Source organism: Cannabis sativa, chromosome X (assembly GCF_029168945.1).
Source record: "Cannabis sativa cultivar Pink pepper isolate KNU-18-1 chromosome X, ASM2916894v1, whole genome shotgun sequence".
Taxonomy (NCBI): domain Eukaryota; kingdom Viridiplantae; phylum Streptophyta; class Magnoliopsida; order Rosales; family Cannabaceae; genus Cannabis; species Cannabis sativa.
Window position 1 is genome coordinate 70597802 of NC_083610.1, and position 26825 is coordinate 70624626.

Here is a 26825-nt window from a genome sequence, read left to right on the forward strand (position 1 = left end):
TATAAAATGGATGATATTTACACTTAATATATAGAAATACAAAATATATAAAAAAAAAATATACTAAAATACAAAATGGATGATATAACTTTTTTTTCTTAAATGCAAAGAGATGATAGTTAGAATATTATGGGTTTGTCATTATTTTTACATTAGCTTTTTATTTTTCATGACTTTTTTTTAAAAAAAAAAATTAATTTTATAAAATTATTGTGATACATGAAATTTTTTGTGCTTAATAAAGACTAATTTATTTTCTAAAGAATACTAATAGATATCAAATGTTACAAAATTAATGTGCAAAATTAATGCAACACATCTCTTATTTTATTTTGTTGGAGAAAATGTCAAGCTTTTAAAAATTAAGAAAAATAGAATAAAAAAATGTAGGGAATGTCACTTAAACTCTTTGGTGCTTTCCTTTATATATAGATATTGATTAGTACTATTGTGTATTGGATGAGTATGAAGAAGAAGAACCATATCTTTCAGGCATTGAAAATTATGCACATACTATTTATAGAAAAAGAAAGATAAGCGGGCTAATATCGTCGTCCAGCCTCGCTATTATTTTTCTTTTTGTCCTTTTGTTAATTTTTCTTCTTTTTATTATTATTATTTTTTTTATGAAGATCCTTTTGTTAATTTTGATACATAATGTATTATCTTTTTTATTTATTTTTTGCAAAAACGTTTGTTGAGTTTGAAGGTGCTAATTGTTGTATAAGAGGCAAAGTAATTTGGGGTGGAACTATTTGCAGTTGTTGTGGTGGAAGTTTTTGTTGTTGTTGTTGTTGTGGTGGTGGAATTTGTTGATGGTGTTGTTGTTGTTGTTGGTGCTATTATTGTTGTTGCGATAATGATGCTGTCGTAGATGAAAGATTGGATATAGTTAGCTTTTTCGTCCATCTCCCAAATGGAGTCATTGTAAGCCTGTGCGGCTGGGGGTGTCTTGGCCCTCTTTTTTCCATTGTCCTTTTTGGAGGGTCCTTCCTCTGTAGTAGGTTCATCCTCTACGACAATTTCTAGAGTTGCCCCTTGCTGAGGCATTACAACGAGAACCATAGCCTGGCTACCTTCCGTTGGAGCTTCCTCAACAAGAGCGACATGCACACTCTCAGTGATTCCTACAACGCCTGCTTGGAGATCCTAGTTCAAGTCCATTTCTACTAGCATAAAAACGAAAAAGAAAAGTGAGTTTCTTGAAGCAACTAATTGATAAAACAAAAACCTCCAAACTAGTACCCTAATCGACTAAATCCCACGATCTACAAACATATGGGCACTTACTAAATCTCAGATAATAAAAAAGAAACATGCCCAGAAGACATTATTCGCTTTTATGACAATTCGATCCTCAGACAGATTTTTTCTTAAAATTACGAAATTTCTTTCGCATATTCTACTTTGCTACTCAACATGTAAACAATCCTAGCCCTAGCATGAGCACGAAATTTCTATCCTAGATACGAAATAGTAAAAGTTCAACCAGGGGTTAGTGTACTTACTTGTTGGGTGGATTGAAGATGAGTTGATGCCGAAGAGTCTCGTTTGAAATTTTTGAGCCCAGTCGATGAGGCGGTTGTAATTGGCTTGAAAGTCGAATCCTTCGTCTGGGTCAAGTTGGTTGATTTGCAAGGGCTCAATGTTAGGAAAAAGCTCCACGCGGAGGTTGAGCAGTTGCTTAATCAGATTTTCGCACTCTTCTTGCGTGCAATAAGAGCGACAAAAGAGAGAAGTTACTGGGAAAAAGTTTGAAGTGTGGTGTGAAAAAGCGAAAAGAACGCTGTTAGTGTCAATTTATACTTCAAGAAGACATTCAGTTTTTTCAAAATCAACGGTCCAGATCTTCTATCATGGTCCAACGATAGGGGAGTTGAAAGGGCTAGAAGAATTTATTAGTCATGGTTTACCTCGGGTCCATTGAGCCATAAAGACAGGTCTTTTCGAATTACCCCACTATCAATTTTAACTTTCTCTGACAGATGCGCCCCAACACGCGTGTAATGAATTAACCAGGGCGTCTAGTGTACCGCATGATTGCCATGCTAGTAGTTTCTAGCATTCTATCTACCCTTAACGGATTACAGCTCACCAAAAAGACGCATCCGCGACCCCAACAATTGGTGCATGTCAACAGCGAGTTCCCGAGAGAAGTTGTAAGCTCCCAAAGCTCAGAAAGTCCTGGAAGCTTAGGGGAGAAATGTTATCCGTATTCCCAGATGCTTAATTCGTGGCAATCACGGAAGAGTGCTGCCTTGGACTATTTCTAATTAGCGTGTACCTTTCGCTTAATAAGGTTAAGAAAGAAGTTATATTCCAAGTATAGTCGGAGGATCCCCGTGTTAACAAGGACGAGAAAGATTCTAGAACTCCAACCATTCATCCACTGCTAAGAAAGGACAGAGTCCCCCGAAGTCATAAGCATTCTAGAAGGACACCAGGTTTGTGTAATCCCGAAAGGATGTGGCCAACCGGTCTTGGAACCAATCCGACTATATTCCATCTGGAGCCCAATGCGACAATTGCATATCTTTTGACACTGAATCAGATCTTGTCCCATGCGCCAGACCACGGTAGTGCACGTGCGTGCCTTTGTAGCCCCCTTTTGTCCAACGACTTGTCTAGGCAACCACTTTCAAAGGTGAAATCTTTGAGCAACTCGTGTCCACATTCCCACACAATGCCTTATAATAGTCGTACACCACACGATGGGAAAGCTACCTACCAACCAACTATCAGATCATCCTGTTGTAGTATCAACCCTTATGGCGTGTTGAGTAAGAAGTTCTAGGTGGCTAAAGGGTATGCCTTTACCCACCTGTGTGCCTATAAATACGACGATTTTTCCTGTGTAAAGTGTGACTAATTTCATATTTATAGAACCTCTGCTAAAATTCTTACTAGCTTTCTTCTTCTTTAAGAGAAACAACAAGAATACAGAGTTAGTATTTATATTGTAAACACTTATAATATTCAAACACTCACCGACACGGCTAATACAACAAAATCGTAGACTAGAGATTATTAACGCCCAAACCACGTAAAAATTATCTAATATTTATTGTTTTTATACTTTTCTTAAGCTCTAATTACTCAGTTTTCGAAAATCTTGGTAAACACTGCTAAATAATTATTAAGTGTCGTGTCTGTATAGTATGGGACATCTTAAGGTTTGAAATAATAATATTTTATTAATGATAATAATAAAAATAACTCACCTTTTTAGCAAAAGAAAAAATTATTCACCAAATAAAAAAATATTACACAAAAAATTATATATAAAAAAATCATTCATAAGAAAAAAAATATTAAGATCTTAAAAAAAAACCTACCAGAAGTTTTTGTAGAGAAAAAAAAAATAGAAAAAGTTGTCATTCATAAAAAAATAATAAGGGAGGTATAAATACTATAAATAGTGATATACTGTTATTCATGTCAAGTACTACAAAAGGTAGAATAAAAATCAATTATTGTAAAAAAAGTTGTAAAGAAAATTATAAGAAAAAAATTCACAAATAAAATAAAAACAAGTCTTTTTTTTATTTTGTCTTTTTGTGGAGATGGAGATGAATTCTTTAGAGCACTTAAATTAGTTTTTCTATTCTATTTTTTAAAATACAATATTAAAATTTAATTTTTTATATTTTACTTTAAACTTTTACATTACATTCGTTTTTTTATTTTATATTTCTATATTATTTAAAAAATATATTTTTATTGTTATATTATTAAAATATAAATAAAATATTATTTATATATTGTTAGAGTATTTTGAAAAAAAAATAAAACATTATATATAATATTAAAATATGTTTAGAAAATGAATAGTGTTTTTCTTTGTACGTGGAGGAACACTATCAAATTCTTTATTTAGTTTTTTTATAGTTTATAATAAAGCAATTGATGTAGTGTTATAAATATTAATAATTATGTGGATGTCCAAATCTTTTATTTATTACCATTAATTGTAATCAACATTCCTCTTCTTCTTAGTTTCCCTTTTTTTTAGTTTCTTAATATCTCACTCTTGTATTTGTATAAATAGGGGTTCACCCCATTGGAATAAACAACTCAGAAATTCTCATTCACTTTCTCTTTCTCTCTTCATCTTCTTCTTCTTTCTTCTCATCTACTATATTATTTTATATTATTTTATAACACGTTATCAGCACGAGTCTCTGCCCAAGCTTCAAGCATGAATCTCTGCCTAAGACCCAATGTAAGTATTTTGTTAAAGTTCTTGAATTGTTTCAAAGTCACGATACACTAAATATATATTTATATATATACTCATCTGACTGAAACAATTTCAAGAATCATTTGGTTTCCTTTTTCTTTTTATCTATATATCTATATATTATATATGTATGTATATGTTTTTATATATTTATTATTAATTTCATATATATATTATGTTCTTATCATTCATAATATTTACAATATATGTGTGCCTATGATATGATAGAGAAAATCTATATAAATTATACATATATCCAAAAGATTATGTATCATCGATAAAATATTGCATATATCTTGAAGATTATGCATCATCGATAAAATATTGCATATATCCTAAAGATTATGCATCCTCGATAAAATATTGCATATATCCTGAAGATTATGTATCCTCGATAAAATATTGCATATATCCTGAAGATTATGCGTCCTCAATAAAATCTTGCATATATCCTGAAGATTATGCAAACGTAATATTCATTATATAGTTGATGGATATATAATGAAAGAGATGAATACATATTTATATATATGTTCTTGTATTCTTTGAGGACAATGAAAAGTAATCTAATATCGATATAGATTTTGTCAAACATTTCCTGAAGTAAATGTTTTATATTTGTCAAAAAAAAAAAAAGATTGTATTTATGTGAATACAACTAATGAATCATTAAAAATGATTATTATTGATGCAATTTTATAGTGGGTTTTGAATATCCAAAAAGAATGTTAAGAAAATTGCATTGAAACATCAAAGTATAAGAATAACAATGATCATGACTAATGTTATTTAAATACAGAGGCATGTATTTATTGTTCATCATTCCCTGCAGAGAATGATACGAATTGAAGTCAATTACTTTTAAAGATTCCTCGTATTAGTCATGTTATTATACATTGTTATTACTTGCAATGTTGGAAATTATTGAATCTGACATATATTAAAGATTAAATTTTGCATACATCTTGGAGACTATGCAAAAATTGCATTCATATATTCTTTGAAATATCGTAAAAGAAATTGTTGAATAATTTCTTATATTTTTATGGATGAACAAGTAATAAATTTTTAAGAAATTTATAATAATGTTCTACTTTTTCAACGTCATTCCCCGAAGTGAATGTAATGATTTTAAATAATCAATGACATTATTTACTACTCAAATATTTCCAGAAAAAAGTGGAAACAACCAAAAGATGAGATACCACACACAATCAAAGTGCATGAAATCTATATATCATGTGTGGAATTGAATAATAGTGGTCGCGTACTTGTAGTACGGACACACTTATAATCAAGATAAAAGTATACTTGATTATTTAATAGAATGTGAATTGTACAAACTTATTGTACATTTAGAATATTTAAATATCATTACCTAAAGAGAATGAATAGGCATGAAATTCTATTTCAAAAAATATAGATTTCACATATATTGGTAATGCCAGAAGCAAATTAATATATACATATTTTATTATTTCTTGAAATCAATAGTTTCAAACTATTGTTGGTACATGATATGTAAATATATAGTTACCATATAATTCTGTTTGCATATTCCCAAAAGTGGATATATAATTTACTAATATTTGTTAGTGATCCAATATAATCAAAGTGATAAAGAATCACAAAATGATTAGTTGAAAAGCTTCCTGAAGAAGTCTTACATACAATTGCTACTTTGAGTAGTAAAATGTCTTTGTATGTACCTAGATGTGTAACTTTTATCTAGTTATGAAAGTGATAATAAATAACTTATTATATGTACTTGTTGTACATTTAAATATATAATATATCAAGTCATGATAATTAGACTGATGAATAGTCTATTAATAAATTAGACGACTTGTTAAAAAGATATCAGGAAAAATGAATGATATGTTATGGTTATATCTATTTGACCATTACAATAACATGATGAAATTGTCATGTATCTTTTAAATTATACACATCATTGAATTGATGATAGTGATTCCTGAAGAGTGTATATGTTTTGGAGAATAATATAATTATATTATTCGTGTATATAAAAATGAAACTTGTAATGATTATGTTGTAATGAATTTACATTACATTTTGAAAGTTTCATTGAAATACAAATTATAGTGAACTCCGAAGTTCATGAATTGAATTATTTTGACATGATCAATCATATGCAATAAATTGTCAAAGAATTTGACTAAATTTTGTTGAAGAACAGAAGATTCTTCTCATTGTTATTTATAAGGCTCAAAAGAAGAATGTGCATATATTTGCACATAGAAAATATTTAAATTATATTTTCTTAACAATCTTGAGCCATTGTTAGATTTTTATTGCATAGTTTCTTATCGATGTGATAAGATTATATGATCATGCATTTACAAAATGTGTAAATTTATGTATTTCTAATTATACACGTATGACTCATTCTTAGAAATGAATTAAGTTCATAAGGATTGAACTTGAAACTGAAGTTTATTGAACCTGAAGTTCAATGTCATATAGTATATATGAGTTTAAATAAATATTGATTCATTGTGATATATTGAAATCCCTACAGGTATATTAATATTATTAGATATCACAATTTTTAAAAATTCTCTCGATCAGGGGGAGAGAAGCAGTTGGGATCGATGATAATTTTTGAAAAATGATCCTTGCACAAAGTATATAAGAACAACATAGTTCAAAATGATATATACCAACTGCAAATCAATATTATTCAAAGTTGAGATAGAATGAGTTGAAAACGCCTGAAGCGTAAATGAACAATGTAGAAATTATTAATAAATGTTCATTTGATTTGCCCTGAAGTTGTTAAATCTAGAGGTACTCATGGAGATACCTTAATGTTATAAAGTATTAAAATGATAACCGTGATGAAAACGGTACTCGAAAAGACTCCCAAGAGAAGTTAGACATAACACATTTGATCATAATTGAATCCCTGAAGTGATTCTATATAGGTACCTATAAATGATAAACATATTTGAAAAATATGTAATTTAAAGAGATCTCTATAAGTTATGTCAATATGGGAGGAAATTATCATTTATTTATATTTTTGTCGACAATAAATATTGAATGTTTGCATATGCAATAAACTAACATGAGATAGCAAGGATCATGGTATTAGATTTGTCGAGAATCATCGACATACATTTTGATTTTTGGCCAAAATATTATGACGCAATCCAGGCAAATTTACTCACATAAAGTGAAGTAAGACTCCGTAGGGTGTGCAAATAAATATTTCTAATGAGAAATTTGCATATATGTATTTGTACATAATGAATTGTTGTACAAAGTTTGCATAGACATGAGATTGATTGAAGTAAGGCTTAAATATTGAGAAAATATAATCATCATTTGATTATAGCCTGGAATATATTTTATGAGGATTTATAAGCGTCACATAAATGTTGCAACAAAAAGTTATTTATTTGGAGCTCCTAATATAGTGAGAATTTGAAATAAGCCTTATCTAAAAATTCTAGAAGAATTTAATACATGTCTTAAGTGATATAAATTCTAAGTCGCGCGCACTATATGACAAAGATCTTTGTATGAAATAAAGACATGCAAGTAAATTATTGTTTGAAAAATACGTATGGTTGTCTATGCAGTATAAATACGTAAATTATACGTTGTGATAGACTCTTGAAGAGTTTTTGATTAATTGAAGAACAAACTTTTATTTCTTTTGTATTTCGAGAAATATTAATGTATAAAGTTTGTTCATTAGTATTGAAGTCCTGAAGTACTTCATATGTATTAAGAATTATATATATATATATATATATATGATCATTTGATATGGAAATTAAGATCATAAAACAAGATGGAATAAATATATGGTCTTGGAGTACCATCATTGTCACAAATGAAAATTTGTAGTACCATTAATGTGTTATATTCATATCTACTTGAAATTTTAAATTTTCGTATGAACAAAGTTGTGTACACACATGAATGATACAATTAGTTGGATAAAGACTAATGTTCCACGAACCCCTCATCTATAATTTAGAAGTCCATACATACTCTGGAAGAGTTATAGAAAATATATGATCAAAGATTATATATGGTGATATTTTAAAAGTGATAACAATAATCTTATGAGATATATTATCACCAAAAGAATTATGGATCATATGTGCATGAGGGGGAGACATATTCATGTTGCACTCTTTTTCCCTTAGTTCAGGTTTTGTCCCAATGGGTTTTCCTGGTAAGATTTTTAACGAGGCAACTTGCAAATAATTATGAATATGAAATATATATTGTACTCTTTTCCCTAGCTCAGATTTTGTCCCACTGGGTTTTTCTGGCAAGATTTTTAACGAGGCAACTATAAATCATGTTAACATACTTGCATTTTATGAAGCAAGTAGAGAATGTGTGTGAGTGAGATCATTGACATAGCATATTCGGGAAACATATGGATTGCACTCAATAAAGAAGTATCAACCCAAGCAATTCTCTATGGATAATACTGCTTGCATCGCTCAACTAAAATGAGGTACATTAAAGGAGATAGAGTTAGAACACATTTCACGAAATTCTTCTTTATACGCTTCAAGAAAATGCATATTGGTGTTCAACATATTCAATCAAGTGTCAATCTTACAAACTTATTCACAAAGTTATTACCAACATCAACATTTGAGAAGACGGCAGACAAGATCGAAATTCGTCGATTAGAAGATCTCCACAAATGCTTAAATGAGGGGGAGTTAGTTTACACTATACTCTTTTTCCTTTGATCAAGTTTTCAGCAAGATTTTTAATAAGGCAGTTATTATGGACATCCAAGGGGGAGTGTTATAAATATTAATAATCATGTGGATGTCCAAATCTTTTATTTATTACCATTAATTGTAATCAACATTCCTCTTCTTCTTAGTTTCCCTTTTTCTTAGTTTCTTAATATCTCACTCTTGTATTTGTATAAATAGGGGTTCACCCCATTGGAATAAACAACTCAGAAATTCTCATTCACTTTCTCTTTCTCTCTTCATCTTCTTCTTCTTTCTTCTCATCTACTATATTATTTTATATTATTTTATAACATGTAGCACATTTTATCCTATTTTTTTCTACTCTAAAATAAAGAAAAAAAAAAAAACTTATACATCATATCTAAATCTAGTGTGAGTAGGCTTATATGATAAAAGTAAATATATTTGATCAAAATAAGGTACAAAGTCCATTTTGACTTATTTAGCAAAATGCAGGATCTCTTAATCATTTACGTATTAGTAAAAAGGGAGTTTTATTTGCACTCCATAAAATGATAAATACATCATAATATTAAAAAAAATATAAACTTAAATAATTTTTAAAAATTACTCTTAATATTTTTTTTTCAAAATTTGTCCTCACATTATTTTATATTGATTTCGATACTTATTTTGATTTTATTTTCATAATTTTTTCTAACTCATGTATATATACTTTTTATTTTTTTCTAAAAAAATTTCGTATAATTTTTTATTTTAATTTTTTTATCATAGTATTTAAAATATAATTTATTTTTGTTTGATAGGTATATTTTTTAAGAATATGAATGGGAAGAAAAAAGTTTCAAAAAACTTACTACAATTAAAGATATAAATTTTATAGAAAATAAAAATTATTAAAATAGGGTGTCTTTAAATATTTTTGGGTGTAAATAAAATTTTCCTTAGTACAAATAGCGGTGACTAAATTGGCCTTTTCCTACTTATCCAAAAAAAAAAAATTGGCCTTTTCCTATTTTACACCGATTTAATATGTTTTATTTGGCTCTGTATTTTCTTGAAAAATAAATAAAAATCTGATATTACCTTTCCAAAAAAAAAAAATACAGAGCTAAGATTATTTTTTAATTGATAATAATAATTAAATCCGAAAGTAAATAAATAAAAAGGCATAAGAGTGATGGTCTCATGCGCATCCACAATAATAATTTGAGAATTGTTAAAAGTCTTAGCATTTTTTTGTTGGTGTCTATTGTAGTTAAATATTAAGTTTTATATAAATTAAAAAAATAATAATTTTTAAAGAATATAGTTAATAATTGTGGAGCGTTATTTATAAAAGGTATTGGGCACTATTAATACTTAATAACAATACATTAAGGGCCTGTTTGGTACACATGATTAGATTGGATTAGACAGGCTAATTTGTCCAATCCAGTGTTTGGGCATGTTAGAAGTCTGGATAACTAATCCAGTTAACCTCATCTGTCTGGGATTATTTATCCCATCGGGATAAATAATCCCATGCAGGTGAGATTTTTTTTTATCGTTTTATTAATATATTTTAAATTTAATAAGAATTTAAAAAGAAATAATTATCACACATTTATTTATACATTTTTTTTATCAAAAACTTATTCATTAAAATTAGTGAAAATGTATAATTTTGAATTATTATACATAAATTTTTAAAATTTAGAATATTATTAATTAAATAATAGTTACTTAAATTGATTCTAAGAAAAAAAAATATGACAATAAAATTATATATTATTTTTAAATTACTAAAAAATTTATATAAATATTTTAAAAAACTAATATTTATATTAAATTAGTGATTAAATTAGTGTTTAAGATAAACAATTTTATATTATTCAAGTATTTTTATTTTATTATTTTAATTATTTATTAAATAAAAAATATGACAAAATATTTTATTATATATTTATGATATATTCTTAATTATATATCATATATATTATTTTTTTTTTATGCTACGAATTATTTATTATTATATATTTTAATTTTAATTTATTATTATATATTTTTATTTAATTGAAGTTTTTTTTTTCTAAAAGGAAATAAATAAAATAGTCCAGTCCATTCTTAAACCAAACACATGATTACTTTCAGCATAATCCAATCTTGTCCAGTCCAGTCCAATCCTTTTCAGTCCAATCCAGTCCAATCATGCGTACCAAACGGGCCCTAATAATTTTAAGAGAATCACTAAAAGCACTACTAGTATCTAGCACCATTCGTAGTGTCATACCGTCATTAGTATAATTAAGTAGCAGATTATATATAATTTAAGAAAATAAATTATAAAGAGTATTGCTAACCAATTGCTATAGGCACAGGATATTATTAGTACCTAATAACACTTCTACACATATCGTCTTGCGATTGATTAACGATACTTTCTAAAAATTATTACATTAAACTATACGATACCTAATAATTAATTAGACCAATAGTAATATTAACATATAAAAAAATACTAAGAACATCTTCAATAGTAACATTATTGAAATGTGCTATATATTTCTACATCATCCAAAAATATAATTTTATTTTATCTTTCTTTCATATCATTTTTGACACTTTTACTTTTAAAAATATTTTTATAACATATTTTAAAAATGATATAATTATAATCTTACACATTATTATATATATATAATTTTTTTTCTTTATTAAATTATTATAGTATCTTTAATTTTTATTTAAAAAATTATAGCATAATGCTATTGTAAATCATCAATACAAATTTTAAGAATAATATTTCTTCATTCTTATATTTTGCTAAATAAATTTATTTTTTACCTGTATTCTCTAAAATAAGCACCAATATGTTTTAGCATTTGCGATTAAATTTATTTGTAGGGTTGGAGAAGAAAAGGTGACACGTCAGGCGTTGGTGTGTAACGTGTCTTAAACTATAGTATAAATATATTGACTCATCTCCGTGTCCCTACTCGCCGACTGTCACAGGACGGAAAAGGAGAATAGAATAGAGAGATTATCCCCAAATTACAAAATCATTTATAAAAGAAAAAGAGGAAGAGAGATCTAGAGAGATTGATTTCTCTGTTCTTGGTTGGTTGGTTGGTTTGCTTGTAAAAATCCAATCATAATAGTAATAATAATAATAAGTAGTAGTAGTATTATAAGATGGATAATAAAAGCTGTCAATCTTCAGGTGATTCTTCTTCGGTTACCTCTAACAGTAGTAGAAGCAGTAACAGTGCTAGTGCTGCTACCAGAGATCAGTATCTCAAACACCTTAACAAGCTTTCTCATAAAATCTCAAAACCCATCCTTAAAAAGCCAACCTTTGACGATCCTAATTTCAATACACCACAGTCTCAAGCCCCTTCCCCTACTCCTCCACCACCACCACCTCCTCCGCCGCAGACCCAGACCCAAAATAATCTCCAGCCCCAACAGCACCAACACCAACCTCCCGTCTACAACATCAATAAGAATGATTTCAGAGACGTGGTTCAGAAGCTCACTGGCTCCCCAGCCCACGAGCGATTCCCAGCGCCGCCTCCGCCTATTCATCAACCCAAGGCAGCCAGCTCCCGACTCCAGCGGATACGTCCTCCGCCCTTAGCGCACCTCACCAATCGGCCCCCACCTACCCTGCTAAACAGCGACGTTCCTCCTCCGCAGCAGACTGTAGCCATGCCCAACTATGGCTCAATCGGTCGCCCACTCGGACCTTTGTCTCCTTTGCCACCTCTTCCGGCTGTTCACGGAGCCGCCGAGTCACCTGTCTCTGCTTACATGCGGTTCCTTCATAACTCAATGTCCACCGTTGATCCCAATCAGAAACAAGCCTCGGGATTCTCTCCGCTAGCACCTTTGGTCTCGCCTCGTTGGAGCAACTTTACACCACAACAGAACCATCATCCCGTTCCACCATCGCTACCGCAGCAACAGCAGCAGCCGCAGGGGATGCTTCCTCCACCTCCAGCGCCGTCTATGATGCCGTCAAATTCTCAGTTCCAATTTCCAACGTCGCCACTTCCATTTGGGTGCCTGAACTCGCCCAAGTCACAATACAATCTGCTTTCACCTTCGTCGGGTCAGCTAGGGTTTCCTCAGCTCCCTCTTTCGCCTTCAGTACCCGTTCCAAGTCCTAGATGGAGAAGTTTCTGACTTTTCAGGTAAACGGGAGTTTATTGCTAAACGCTGTCGTTTTGGGGTTCTTTGTTCTTTTTTTTTTTTTTTTTTTTTTTTTTTTTAAATTACATTTTAATTCTTGTCTTAATTATATCTTTATTTTTATATTTTTTGATGTTTTATTTGCTTTGTACATTTGGGGTATGGGATGTTTATTCAACACAAATCATAGTGGTTGGATGGAAATTAGTCCACCATTGAGTTAACTTAGGGAGTTTGTTCTTTGTAAATGGCATATTAGAAGACATTTTGGGTTAAAGACAAACACAGAAAGAGATCCTAGATTTGTTCTTTGCTCATGTTTGGATCAAGTTAGGGGGAAGTTATTAATATATATATAGATAGAATCTGTGGTGGAGGGATATTACTGTTTTTAGTTATTAAATCTTGTGAAAAAAATGTTGATGGACTCAATTTTCTTTATGGGTCTTTTAATGTCCTTCCTTTCGTTCCTTATATTTATTTTTTTATTTTTTATTTTTTTTATTTAAGTTGCAACCCAGTTCTTAAAGGTGAAAACTAGTCATTGTAGTTCTTTTTCAACTGGTGTTCACTACTTTGCTAAATATGATCAAACCTCACATCTTAATGTGACCAATTTTAGAACAAATTTTGGTTTCCTATAAGTGGTAAAATCTTGCAATGCAATGACTGGTTTAGTTCTCCTTTGGATGTATATAATTGGAACATATGAATGTATGTAATTGGAGCATTGATTATGGCCCACAACTTTCATGAGGCCAAGCTTTTAGAAATTGAGAGTTGAAACTTGTAGATATTAGTACACACTACTTGTCGACTAGTGCTACTTACTAGTCCATTGCTGAAACATAATTGAGCTTTGGTATGAGAGCTGAAGGTGCATATTATAATGCATATTGCTTAATTAGGTGTTTACTAATGTAACGTGCCTTCTTCTTCAAAAACCAAAACTTGGCTGTTGCGGTGCCATACAAGGTGCCACACTATTGTGTTTATGGCTTTGTATTATTTAAGATACTCTTTCTCGATAAACAATGAATATGAATAAACCAAGTTGTGGTACCTTGTGCATTCCTTGTTTTCTTACCCCTGTTGATTTTGGTACCTTTCATTGATTAAATTTTCTTACTAAGGATTTTAGAGGTCCTGTGTGTTCAAGGAAAAGAATAAAAATGTGGATTGTTTCCACAAGTTTGAGGTTCAACTGTTCAAGTCCTTTCTATGTGTAAATTTTTTGATCCAAGATTAGGTGGTGAGGCTAGTTGATTAAAAAATAGGGAAAGAAAAAGAATAGGAGTTTATTATATCCAAACACTGGATGAGTTGCTGCGACCAACAATTTAGGCTTCCGTGAATTTTTTTTTAATATTGTTATTAGGCACCAGTAGTACTCCAACAAAGTTATCATTTCGGTGGTGGTTAACAATTTTTTATAGTAGTTATTAAATTAAAATAGTCGCGATATGATATGTTTTGATGGTATTGAACAGGGCTTTCTTTAGCATTTTTTTTCCTTTCTCTCAGATGTTTTTTCTTTTACTCTTTCTTGTCTGCATACTGCCATATAGATTTGTGACAAAGAGACCCCTTATGTCAAACAATGAATAGTTTATTAGTATTCTTTAATGACTTTGAATACACTCTTCTCTAAAAAGTAGACACTTGAACTATTTATAAGCCTATCTTGATGAGTTGGTTCTTCTTTCATACGTTGAACTGTTTCTAAAGTGATGTTAATGGGGGCTCTTATAATGTCCACACGGGAATTTTTGGCTTAGTAATATCTTTAATAAATTGAATATTCTATATGGACCAGCGAGGACTGTAATTATTTCACTTTGAATTTTTTGACTTGATATGTGGGGGATGGATGCATGTGATTGTGATTTGGTAAAATGAGCTTAGAAAGAAAAAGAAAGACCATTCAGACCACCACTGACCACTTCTTTAAGCAAAGCAAAAGTTGAAGCTTTTATAGAAGTTATAAAAATATGTCTCAACTATTCTATCCTATCCCTGAGACAACTTGATGTAAACAAACAAACAAACAAAAAAGGATCTAGATAGGTATTTCTGAGACTACAATGGTATGTTTCCCTAGTAACCATCTTTAGTACCATATTTGTATTGGACCATTCTCGTGTTGTCTTTACTCTTTAATGGTAATCTTGAAATAAAGCTTCTTTCTTGGTTCCATCGTTATTTGCTTTCGAGGATTTGTACGTCTTGCCAAAATACAAATTAATACCAATATACATGTTTTCAGACTTAAGTAATCTCTCAAATGATATAGCATTATGAAACATGTATACTTATAAATTTAGATGTACATTATAAGGGTAACTTTTATCATCTATAAATTTTTACAAATATCACAACCTAAAGATGTTGAAGCAAGGACTCAGTTGAGAGTTTATTGAACTTTTTTTTGAGGAAAATAAATTGGCCTTATTATATTCTTCAAGAGCAAGCATCAAAAGGGGATATATGTTTGGTAGAGGGGAGAGAGGGAGGGAGGGAGAGGGATAGAGGAGTTGATAAATGCCCTTGCTTGGCAAGAGAGGTAAGGGAGAGGATTGATTGAAGGGAGGCTCAATCTCTTCAAATATACAATTTCTAATCTCTCCAAAATGGGAGAATGGAAGAAAAAGACAAAAAAAAATTATATAAAATGATTGTTTCACCATTCAAAGTATAATATATAAATAATAAAATAGTAATTTTAATATTTATTTTACTCTCTATCTATTTAACTTTACTTCTAATTCCAAACAACACTTTACTTCTAATTCCAAACAACACAAAGGGGAGTAACTATCATCTCCATCCCTCTTATTTCCAATCCTTTCAAAACTTTTCATCCAACATATTGTCTTTCCTTCATACCAAACACGCCACCTCACCTTGTTTTTTTAGAACTCCATAAAACAATATTACCATTGAGATAAGTGCATTAACCACTTGTAGAGCGTCGATCGTTAGGGCAGTAAAACCGACAAGATCAAGAGAATTAGTGACTTTGAAATGAAGGCCATGAGTAATGGTACCTTTAAGATATTGAAGGACCCGTCTTCAAGCATGCTAATGTAGTTCAGTAGGAGCTTGCAAGTACTAACTTAACTTGTTAACAATATAAGAGATATTAGGGCAGATGAGAATCAGATATTGAAGGACTTCCACTGTGTTTCTGTACAAAAAGGGATCAAGCATAAGATCACCGCTAGTTTTGGTGAGAACTGTGGAGGCAACAACAGTAGTAGGAAGTGGTTTAGCTTCATCAAGCTTGCCTTTAACAAATAAGTCAGCAATACATTTGGATTGAGTCAAGTATAAACTATATTGATCTTGGTAGGCTTCAACACCAAGAAAATAGTGAAGATTGTCAAGGTCCTTAAGGGCATACTGATAATGTAAATCATGAACCAGTTTAGAATTCAAATGAGCATTGTTCCCAGTGGCTAGCAAGTCATCAACATACATAAGAATAGTCCCCTGGAGGCAATATATGAACAATGACACATCATATTTAGGTTTAACAAAGTCCCATTTACAAAGAGTAGTTTGAAGTTTTTCAAACTAGGTGCGGGGGGCTTGCTTTAAGCCATAAAGAGCCTTGGTCAATTTACACACATAATCAAGGCAAGTAGAGCTCACAAAGCCTTGGGGTTTAACCATGAACACATCCTCAGTAAGCAGACCATTAAGAGAAGCATTGCTAAAGTCTATTTGGCGAATATTCCATCCTTAAGTAACAACAATGGTGAGAACTACCCGAATTTGAGTAACAACAATGGTAAGAACTACCCGAATAGAGGTAGCTTTAATGACCGGACTATAAGTCTCAACAAAATCAACACCAGGAGTTTGATGAAACCCCTTAGCCACAAGATGTGATTTACCTTTGTTAAGAGTACTATTAGGAGTCAGTTTGTGCTTGAACACCCACTTATTCCTAATGAGGTTGGGAAGGAATTAAAATCCAAGTTTTATTGTGCAAGAGCGCATTATGTTCACTATCTATAGCAGCCTTTCATTTGGGCGAAGCAAGAGCCTCTTTAACTGTCTTGGGTTCACGAGACAACAAGAATATGTTAAGGGATGTTTGGTAGCCAAGAACATTTTTGGCTTGAAAATTCCATTCTTGGAGCGGGTGATGATAGGATGACTAGAAGCTCAATCTTGTGGAAGCAACAGAGGAGCTGTAGCTGTTAAAATCTCATATGCAGCTTTAACAAGTGAAAGGAAATGACTAATGCAATGATACATGTGGTATAATAGGAGATGGTTGTCACCTTGAGTAGATGACAGAGGTTGTTGTACTAATTGGTCACCTACTGTTTGTGAGATAGGACTAATAGGTGTCATAAAAGACACATTTAGAGGAGTTTGACTTGTAGTTCTCTCATCATCAGGTAGCTTAGCAATAGAAGTTGATGCAGAATTAATGGTAGTGGCCAACACAAGAATCTTGTAAGATGTACTAGATAAAGAAGGGGGACCACTAAACGAAGATGAGCATGAAAATTTATTTTCATTGAAGATGACATTTCCGAACATGTAAACTTTGCCACAAGGATGTAAGCATTTGTATCCTTTATGACCATGACTATAGCCAATAAACAAACATGTAGAAGGACGAAAAATGTGGTTTATGAGTTTGATAAAGCTGTAAATGAGGAAAGCATGAGCAACCAAAAGTTCTTACAAATGAGTATTCATGTTTCTTACCAAATAGTTTAAACAATGGAGTAGAATGTTGTAACAGTGGAGTGGGAAGACGATTGATTAGATACACGACAGTAGAGAATGCTTCCCACCAAAATGAAAGAGGCATATATGCTTGTGCTAACAAAGTCATTCCACCTTCCCAGTCAGTTTGAACCCACTTGATTATACTATTAAATTATTTATTAGAAAAAATCTAGAAATTTTTGAAAACTAAAATAGTTTGAAATTTTTGAGTCAATGAAAAATCCATGTGTATCATGAAAAGTCAGATATAAAATGAATATAACATTCGTAACCAAGAGTAGACACATGATTAGTTGGACCCCAAATGTCAGAATGAATAAGTTCTAATGAAGTAGTAAACACATGCTTAGAATTAGAAAATGGAAAAATATGTGACTTTTGCCACATTGACGAGCATCACAAAAACTAATGGTTTTATTAGTAACCTTTAGATCAGTACAAGATTGCAATATATGATTCATTACAGAAGGGGAGGAGTGTCCCACACGCCTATGCCATTGATCTAAGGTTGTAGACACTTGAGTGACATTACATGAGGGAATAGCCTTTACAGATGTCTTACAACTCTCAAACTCAAATGTAACAGTAAAATCAGTATTAGTGTGCTTTATTCACATGAAAAGTTTGGACACTAGAAGAGGACTCTGCATGAGGATTGGTGAACTTGTATTGACCATTGCTAAGCTTCCCTCTGAGTAGAGCTGTTCCTATTACCTTGTCCTTCACAAGACAAAAAGAAGAGTAAAACTTAACAAAAACTTTATTATCAACGGTGAGTTTGGATATGCTTACAAGACTTTTAATTACTTGAGGTACTCAAAAAATGTTTCTCAATTTTAGCATAGTAGTAGATAAACAAGTAGGACAATTAGTGTGACCAATGTGAGAAATAGACAAAGCTTTACCATTAGCAACAGTCATTTCCTCTTTATCTTCATAGTATGAATTGATGGGATAATTCTTAAGCTTGGCGGTGACACGAAGAAGCTCCAGTGTTAGCATACCAGCTAGGATCAAATGCTCCATCTGAGGTAGCCATATAGGCTGCAGCTCCACTATCATCCAAGCGATACGAGTAGTAAATGGCAATGTGACCTATTTTGGTACAGATTTGACATGCTGGATTATTTCCACGCCTTGAACCATATTTTCTTCTGCCACCACAGCCACACATATTGCCATTACCACAACCTCGACCTGCATTTTCTCCATTTTTGGAGGTGTAGTGAGCTTGAGGAGTAGTAATTTCCATAGTAGAATTGTGTTGTGCAATTGCATAGACCTCATTCACAAACATTTTCTCATTTCGCTTGCAGTAATGCTGCAAACAATTGGATCGTATTCAGGACCGACTTCAGCAAGATCTTGCATCACCAGTTCTTCATCATCAAGAAGCTGACCTGCTGCTGCAAGTTGTCTACAAAATTTTCTAATTGAGCAAAGTAATCAGTCATAGACATACTACCTTTCTTGAGATTTTGGATCTAAATTTTCAACTATGAATCTTAGCTGGAGATCGAATAGCAAACATATTGTCAATCGTCGTCCAGAGAGATCGAGTTGTTTCGCATTGCACAACTTGACTCAAGACTAGTGGAGACAACGAAGACAAGAGCCAACTCAAGAGTAACTGGTCTTCTTTGATCCAAGCTTTGTTTTCCAGATTGGGACCTTCACTTGCCTTTCCAGTATCATCAAAGATGATAATACTTTCAAGTGGACACGACTTAGTACCAAACCAATAACCAACAACACCATGACCACACACGGTTGGGATGACCTGAGACTTCCACATCAAGAAGTTGGTGCGATCTAGCTTGATTGATAGAGCTATGTTGAGAGTAGTGGAGCAGACTGAGCCAGAGTTCATCGATTTTTGGAAGAGAGTGAGACCAGAAGAACCAGCACCACTGGAATTGTTTGAAGCTGCCATTGAAGGATCCTTAGAATGCTTTAATACCATGTAAAATAAACGTGCATACTTGGTTTTGTGAAAACGCTCTCTCAATCGTGATGAGAGCTAAAACAATAATCATAAATATAGGCACAAACGAGATACAAGACACATCAACAATCCAAGTGAAAATCTTCTAACAATCTCCTGAACTTCGGACTTGCTGAGTTGTAAATAACAACTTTGACAGCTCAAACCAAACTGTCCAAACAGACTCGACTAAGCTTGCTTTACATAGACGAAGGCTATAACATCTTATTATTTGAATGTTATTTATATATTAAAACTTATTAACATATACGGGATGGAGGTGCTTGAAGGACCCAATTTATCAATCGAAAAACTTTTTTCTGGTGGTCACGAATGACCATATGTAATATTATTAGTTATAATATAATATAGGTTAAAAATTTAAAATATTTAAATGTGACATATTATATATTAACATGAGATTAATATATATTATGTGTTGGAGGTTGTATTATATCATATATAGTTTAATAATACACATAAAAGTTGTAACATATGAGGAGTTACAAATGTGAAAATAGATTGTAACTTAAGAATCACATGTAATTAAGTGAGTTATTACATATGGAAGTTATGGAATCAATGAGATAAGTTTCTTTCTATTAGAAACGGTTACAATACTCAATTAAATCATTTCAATGAATATTGAGACCTTGGAGGAAGATTTAATTCAAAGAGGAGTTACAAAAACTAAATTTTGAGTTTTCTGAAAACAATTGTTTAATGATTGTTTTTAAGTTGTTTTATGGTTTGGAACCAGTTTTTTGAAAACATACATAAACGAACATGAATTGATTGAGCATGTTTCCAGTTCTCTTGTCCAACGGTTTTATTCTATTAAACACCAATTAATGTGCTGGTAACAACCATGTGGTGAATAGACTTTGATTTTCATATGTGATCCTCAAAACACTATAAATAGAGGTCTTGGGTTCACTTTGGGAGTGAATAAGTTTCTATCAAGAGAGCACATTGCTAGAAACACTATAGGATTGATAAATCCAAAAAGCTATTTCCATTCTTTTCTTTTCCCTAAGTTTTGTAAGACCTTGTTCAAGTTTTGTGATTCCCCTATTATACACTTGTGGTGTATGTGGTGTTGAGATTGTTCTCACATCTCTTTTATATATATGCTATTTATATATTGTGTTTCATGTGTAGCTTATTGCTTTGAGTTGTAATCCCTCTCTTCATCTCTATTCTCTATTTTATGTGTATATTTTGTTTAGTGCTGTAACATTATTTAATCTATGATTTTGTCCTTTGTATTATTTGTCATAGAGTTGTAATCTTGTTGATTTGATAATTTTATTGGAGCACAACAATTTCCAACACCATATAGGAAGTAAAATAGGCTACTAAGTTCTCTTATTGTTTATTTTAAATATAGAGCTTTGTTAGGGTTTCTTTTCTTTTCACATTTGTATGACTTATCTTCGCTCGGTCAGAGCACCACTTTATTTGCACTCGACCGATCATACGCGAGTGGAGTGGTGTCCATCTTGGGTCTTCGACTAGCTTTGTTTTGTTTTGAGTGGGGTATTGGCCTGACTCTTCTTATTTTTTTTATTCTTTTGATTTGAGTGGCTTTGTGCCTTGGCGAATAGTGCGGGTGGCGATAGGATCACAACATGGTTGACCTCCCTGGCGTGTTTTGTCTGGGTTATTGGTTGGTTAGGGTTTGAATTTCACTGGCTGTGGGTTTTCAAAGGGCTATCTTTAAGTTTGCGAAATTTGGATTCAGATTTGTATGACTTCAGTGATGCTATTACTTTTGCACTTGGGGTCGCAAGGTTAGAGTTGGAGGAGAGATCTTATTATATGCTTTGTTTATGAATTGTTTTCATTTTCATGTTGTTTAATTTTAGTATTTTTACTTTTCAAAAAAAATTTGTTCACGAGGGTGCTTGTGATTTTTGATTTATCGTTGCGTTGTGGTTGTGTTCATTAACATGATTGATCGTTGTTTGAACTTTCATAATTTTAGCTTGATTTTACTCCTTATAGATTGGAAAATTATTGGTTTGTAATCATAAGTGGTAGGGTTGGTTTGTCATGAGGTTGCGTCTTGTTGGTGATCATAGGTATGGTTGATCCTTGTTTTATTTTTGAATATATAGGATTTGTTCTCCTTAAATTATAATCTTTGTAGAGTTTTGCTTCCTAATTTTTTGATTTGTAAAAATTTCCCTTCAACTATAAAATTCGTCGTATTTCTTATTTCTTTAAATAATTTATTAATGTAGCACTAATATGACGTTATTTTGATCCACTTTAACAACCCAAACAACAATGTATAAATATCAATCTAATGATGAATTATGAGAATGTATTAGAGCTAATGTTTGTATGTATGTCTATAATTGAATTTCTAATAGTTTAAAGTTATTAAATGAACTCTTGTACAACATCTACACCTATAACATATGGCCACATAAGTAAATTCATATAAAAAAAATAAAGAGAAAGTTAACTGAAATGAGATGTTTGTAATGATTTGTATAGTTCCTAGAAATTATTTAAGTCATAATGCAGGAAGAAAAATTATACTTGCTTAAAATTGTTAATTCCTCCTTACATCTTTAAATAATCATTGGCTTGTAACGATAAGTGTTTGGCTTGGTCTGTCATTTGTCCACTTCGACAGAAAACCTAACATGTTCGTTGAAAAGTTTGGTATATATCTCTATGAGCATGTTCAATGGGCCTACTAACAGACATATTGTACATTTATAAAAACAAACGTGACCTAAATAAACAAGTTGTCCTATGTAATATTTCATCTCTGCCTCGACAGTTCAGCTCAGTAATTATTCAATGAATTCAACTCATTTGATTGCTTCTTTATAAGTTTTAATAGGATGGTAATAGAGCTTTACTTATAATGAGATTAAGGAGCACACTGCATGAATATCAAAGGTTGATACGCCCAACAGGATAAAGCTTTCAATATCTTCAAGCAATAAGCGCAGTAAGAAACACAAACTGATACAAGAAACTAATAAAAAAGAAGAAAAAATAAAGACTCAGTGTGTCAATCATTCAGGGACAAAAGACAAGAATATGCCTAAAATCTCAGAATAACACCCGAAATCAGATAATGAGAGAGCCCTCTCCTATTAAAAACATATAGAGGAGAAGTTGAACCCTAACTTTGCAGAGAACTAGGCTCACTGCTGTTCCTCGCTAGCCTTTGGGGCGGCTTCTTTAATTTCATCTGCCCCATCATCCTGAATCAAAAATAATCACCATTATCAACATCATATACATTCAAAAATCGTTTGGAAAAGTATCATTTGGTCAATAACTACATAATTCTTTCCACAAATTAATCTTATAAACACAATTTTGAAACTATTTGCTCATGACAGAAGAAAAAGGATCAATTAATATATACCTGCATGTCCGAGGTCCACAGGGTAAGGTTATCACGGAGAAGTTGCATGATCAAAGTGCTGTCCTTATAAGACTCCTCGCCCAAGGTGTCCAACTCAGCAATTGCTTCATCAAAGGCCTGAATTGATCAACACAAAAAGGTAATATATATGAATCTGATTGACAGGAATATGAAAGTTAGAAAAAACAACAGGTAAGTGCTTTACTTTCTTTCAAAATAAAATGATGGGAATTAAGAATAATAGTGGCTATGCAGATTTAAGTTCAAATACATCACCATTCACAAAATTATAAGCATATTAACTTTGCTCTGACATAATCTTCAACTAGACTCCACAAAGCATGCCTTTATAAAAATAAAAAAATAAAAATAAAAAAAACTCGCTAGAATATCCTGGTTCCAGACCTGTTTAGCAAGATTACAGGCACGGTCAGGTGAGTTGAGAATCTCGTAGTAGAACACGGAAAAGTTCAGAGCCAGTCCTAGACGAATTGGATGTGTAGGAGCCAGCTCAGCGTTAGCAATATCCTGTAGATATAATTTGTACAAGTTATAGCAAGTCATATAATAAAAATACAAGACCACACACTTATAAAATGACCCAAAACTCACAATATATCGATGATTTTGAAATAGTAAATTGTAGATTTGGTCAATGTCTACAAATCTCACACAGATCCACATTTTTAAGCAATGAATGAGATCAGAAGTCAAAACTAATAAAATGTATGAAATCAGCCCAAAAATATCAGAAATAAACCATAACAATTACAGATCCACTCTCCAACAGGAAGATTTAACTTAGATCAGTGAATCATAAGAAAGAGATAACTAAGACAAGGAGGAAGTCGAAATCCCGAATTTAAGGCTTAAATATTTCAACTTAGCACAGCAAAAGTGATTTTTATGTGATACCTGAGCGGCTTTGTAAGCGGTAAGTGTACTTTCAGCGGCCTCCTTGCGCTCGGCGCCGGTCTTGAACTCCGCGAGGTATCGGTGGTAGTCTCCCTTCATCTTGAGGTAAAAGACCTTAGAATCACCGGAGGTGGCCGAAGGAATGAGGCGGGAGTCAAGGAGCTTAAGAATACCGTCACAGATGTTGGAGAGCTCAGTCTCGATCTTGGATCGGTAATCACGGATGACAGAGACATGTTCCTCGTTACCACGGCTCTCCTCCTTTTGCTCGATGGAGGAAATAATTCGCCACGAAGCACGGCGAGCTCCGATGACGTTTTTGTAAGCAACTGAGAGAAGGTTCCGTTCCTCGACGGTGAGCTCCTCGTTATCAACGGATGCGGAGACTTTTTCCATGAACTCGACCATCTCCTCGTAGCGCTCAGCTTGCTCAGCCAGCTTGGCCATGTAGACGTTCTCTTCGCGAGCCGAGGCCATTGCTATTCGGCGATTAGGGTGAGTAGGTGGTTTAGATCTGGTTTTTGAGAGAGAGAGAGAGGTTGAGTTTGGCAAATGGGGTTTCTCTTGGCCTTTTGTTGACGAGGGTTGCGAAAGCCGTAGTGGGGCGATAATTGCGTCCGAGGGTATAGTGGGAATTTTCTATGTTACGCAATGTGAGCCGTTGGATCTAATCTCATTGGGGAGGACTTTTAAAAGAGCTGTGCTTGGCCGGTGGATGTTGAGATTTGAGCTGTCAATTCTCCAGCACGGGGTTCTGATTTTATCATACTAAAAAGCTATTCGCTTTTCTTTTTCTATTCCTCCCTTTTTTTTTTTCAAGAAAGGAAAAATGGTAAATACTATTTTAGACTATGTAATTTGTAAAAGTTATTAATTTGATCTTCTGTTTTGTTAAATGATAAAATAGATCTTATATTTTTTAAAATTATACAAATAAGATCCTGAATTGATTTTTTTGTCAAAATAAAACTTAATAATAATCTAATCTAGAGATGTTATGACAAAACTGATTATATTTTCTGTATCGGTTCATTTTAAAAATTGTCTTATAATTGGTTATATTAAAAAATAAAATTATTAAAAATTGAGCTTAGGGGCCTATTTGTACAATTTTAGAAAATATAGGGTCTATTTTTTCATTTAACAAAACAGATAGTCCAATTAGTAACTTTTACAAAACACATGGTCCAAAATAGTATTTATCCAAAGAAAAAAAAACATTTAGAGCACTCAGAAGAGCTTCTTTATTCTATCTTTTAGAATATTTTATTAAAATTTTATTTTCTTTATGTTGAGCTCGTTTTTAACTAACGATGTTAAGTCAATTAAAGAGATAAAAATAAATGGTAATTCTTGAATGAAATTAAGCATAAGAACACAAAAATTTATAGAGGTTCTACCCTGTGATAATGGTAATAGTCTACTCACATTTTTCTTATATTACTTGTGAGAAAAGAAAAATTTACGTTTCTTCATCTATCTCAAAAGCTTACAATTTTAGAGCATAAGAACTCTTTTGAATTCAGATTGCTGAATAATAAAATCACTTCACTATTTATAAGGAAAAAATAAATCAATTAAGTTTCCCAAAGAAATAAGAATAAATAAGGAAAACTAGGAATTTTTCCTAATTTACAATAGGGTTGTTCATATAAATTGGAAAATCGCGGTTTAAATTCGGACCGCGACTATCTGAACCACTGTAGATCGTAACTGGGAAAACCGCTTTTGGTGGTTTGGTTAATTCAGACCGTTTACGGCATAATGGTTCAGTTGCCTTTCGTAATAAAATAGTTAACGGTTAAACCAGACCGGCCATTTATAATTAGAGATGGAAATTGGTCGGTTAATGTACGGGGAATGCAATCCCCGTCCCCATCCCCACTACCTATTTATACCCCCATCCCCGCTCCATCCCCGTCTAATAACCAACGGATCTGGGGTAGGGGAATACCCATCGGTTATGGGGAACCCATCGGGTTTCCATTAAGGTAAAATGAAAAAACAAATAAATTTAAAATAATTGAAAAAAATAAGTTAAACCAATATTCTCACAAATATTTATTATGCATTCATAATTCATAGAAGATAAAAAATAAATCTACTTAAAAAAAACATAACCTAATAGAAAATAAAAACTAAATATGTGTCAAAGTTTGAAAAAAAAAACAAAAAAAATTATATATATCTATATCGAGGTCGGATATAGTGCGGATAGTATTATCCCCGTCCCCGCCCCATCCCCGCTTCGGGTATTGAAATTGTCCCTCACCACCGCCCCATTAAACACTAAGATGGGGAATCCCCACCCTATTAGGAGCGGGTCCCCGCAGTTACCCATCTCCGCGGTATAAATTTCCATCTCTATTTATAATAAATAATTGATTTATATATATATTTTTTTTTTATATATGACTATATGTATAATTTTAAACTTTTTTGTGTGTCAAGTTTATTATTGCATGAATTTTAGATTTTTATATTATGTGTGATTTTTGAGAATGTTTTTATATTGACATTTATATGTTATAAATCTATTACTTATCATGTTAAATATATATTTTGAAAATAAAATTAAAAATTTAGTAAAAATAGTACAATTACTTATAAAATATGAATAATTATAAATTCCACTTAAAC

General features: G+C 31.9%; 3 protein-coding genes across 3 annotated transcripts; 1 reads left to right on the top strand and 2 right to left on the bottom strand.

The window, feature by feature from the left end:
* Positions 1–675: 675 nt before the first annotated feature.
* LOC115725325 (uncharacterized) lies at positions 676–1331 on the bottom strand. Its single transcript, XM_030654809.1, has 2 exons — positions 1317–1331; positions 676–1149 (listed from the first exon to the last, which is right to left on the bottom strand). Exons 1-2 carry the CDS (start codon positions 1329–1331, stop codon positions 676–678), a joined length of 489 nt encoding a protein of 162 aa, XP_030510669.1.
* A 10606-nt stretch (positions 1332–11937) lies between these two features.
* LOC115722139 (VQ motif-containing protein 9) lies at positions 11938–13698 on the top strand. Its single transcript, XM_030651273.2, has one exon. It carries the CDS (start codon positions 12139–12141, stop codon positions 13129–13131), a length of 993 nt encoding a protein of 330 aa, XP_030507133.1. The 5' UTR covers positions 11938–12138; the 3' UTR covers positions 13132–13698.
* A 9095-nt stretch (positions 13699–22793) lies between these two features.
* On the bottom strand, positions 22794–24923 carry LOC115722127 (14-3-3-like protein). Its single transcript, XM_030651256.2, has 4 exons — positions 24186–24923; positions 23676–23798; positions 23271–23387; positions 22794–23103 (listed from the first exon to the last, which is right to left on the bottom strand). The coding sequence occupies exons 1-4, from the start codon at positions 24660–24662 to the stop codon at positions 23044–23046; spliced, it is 777 nt and encodes a 258-aa protein (XP_030507116.1). The 5' UTR covers positions 24663–24923; the 3' UTR covers positions 22794–23043.
* Positions 24924–26825: the final 1902 nt, after the last annotated feature.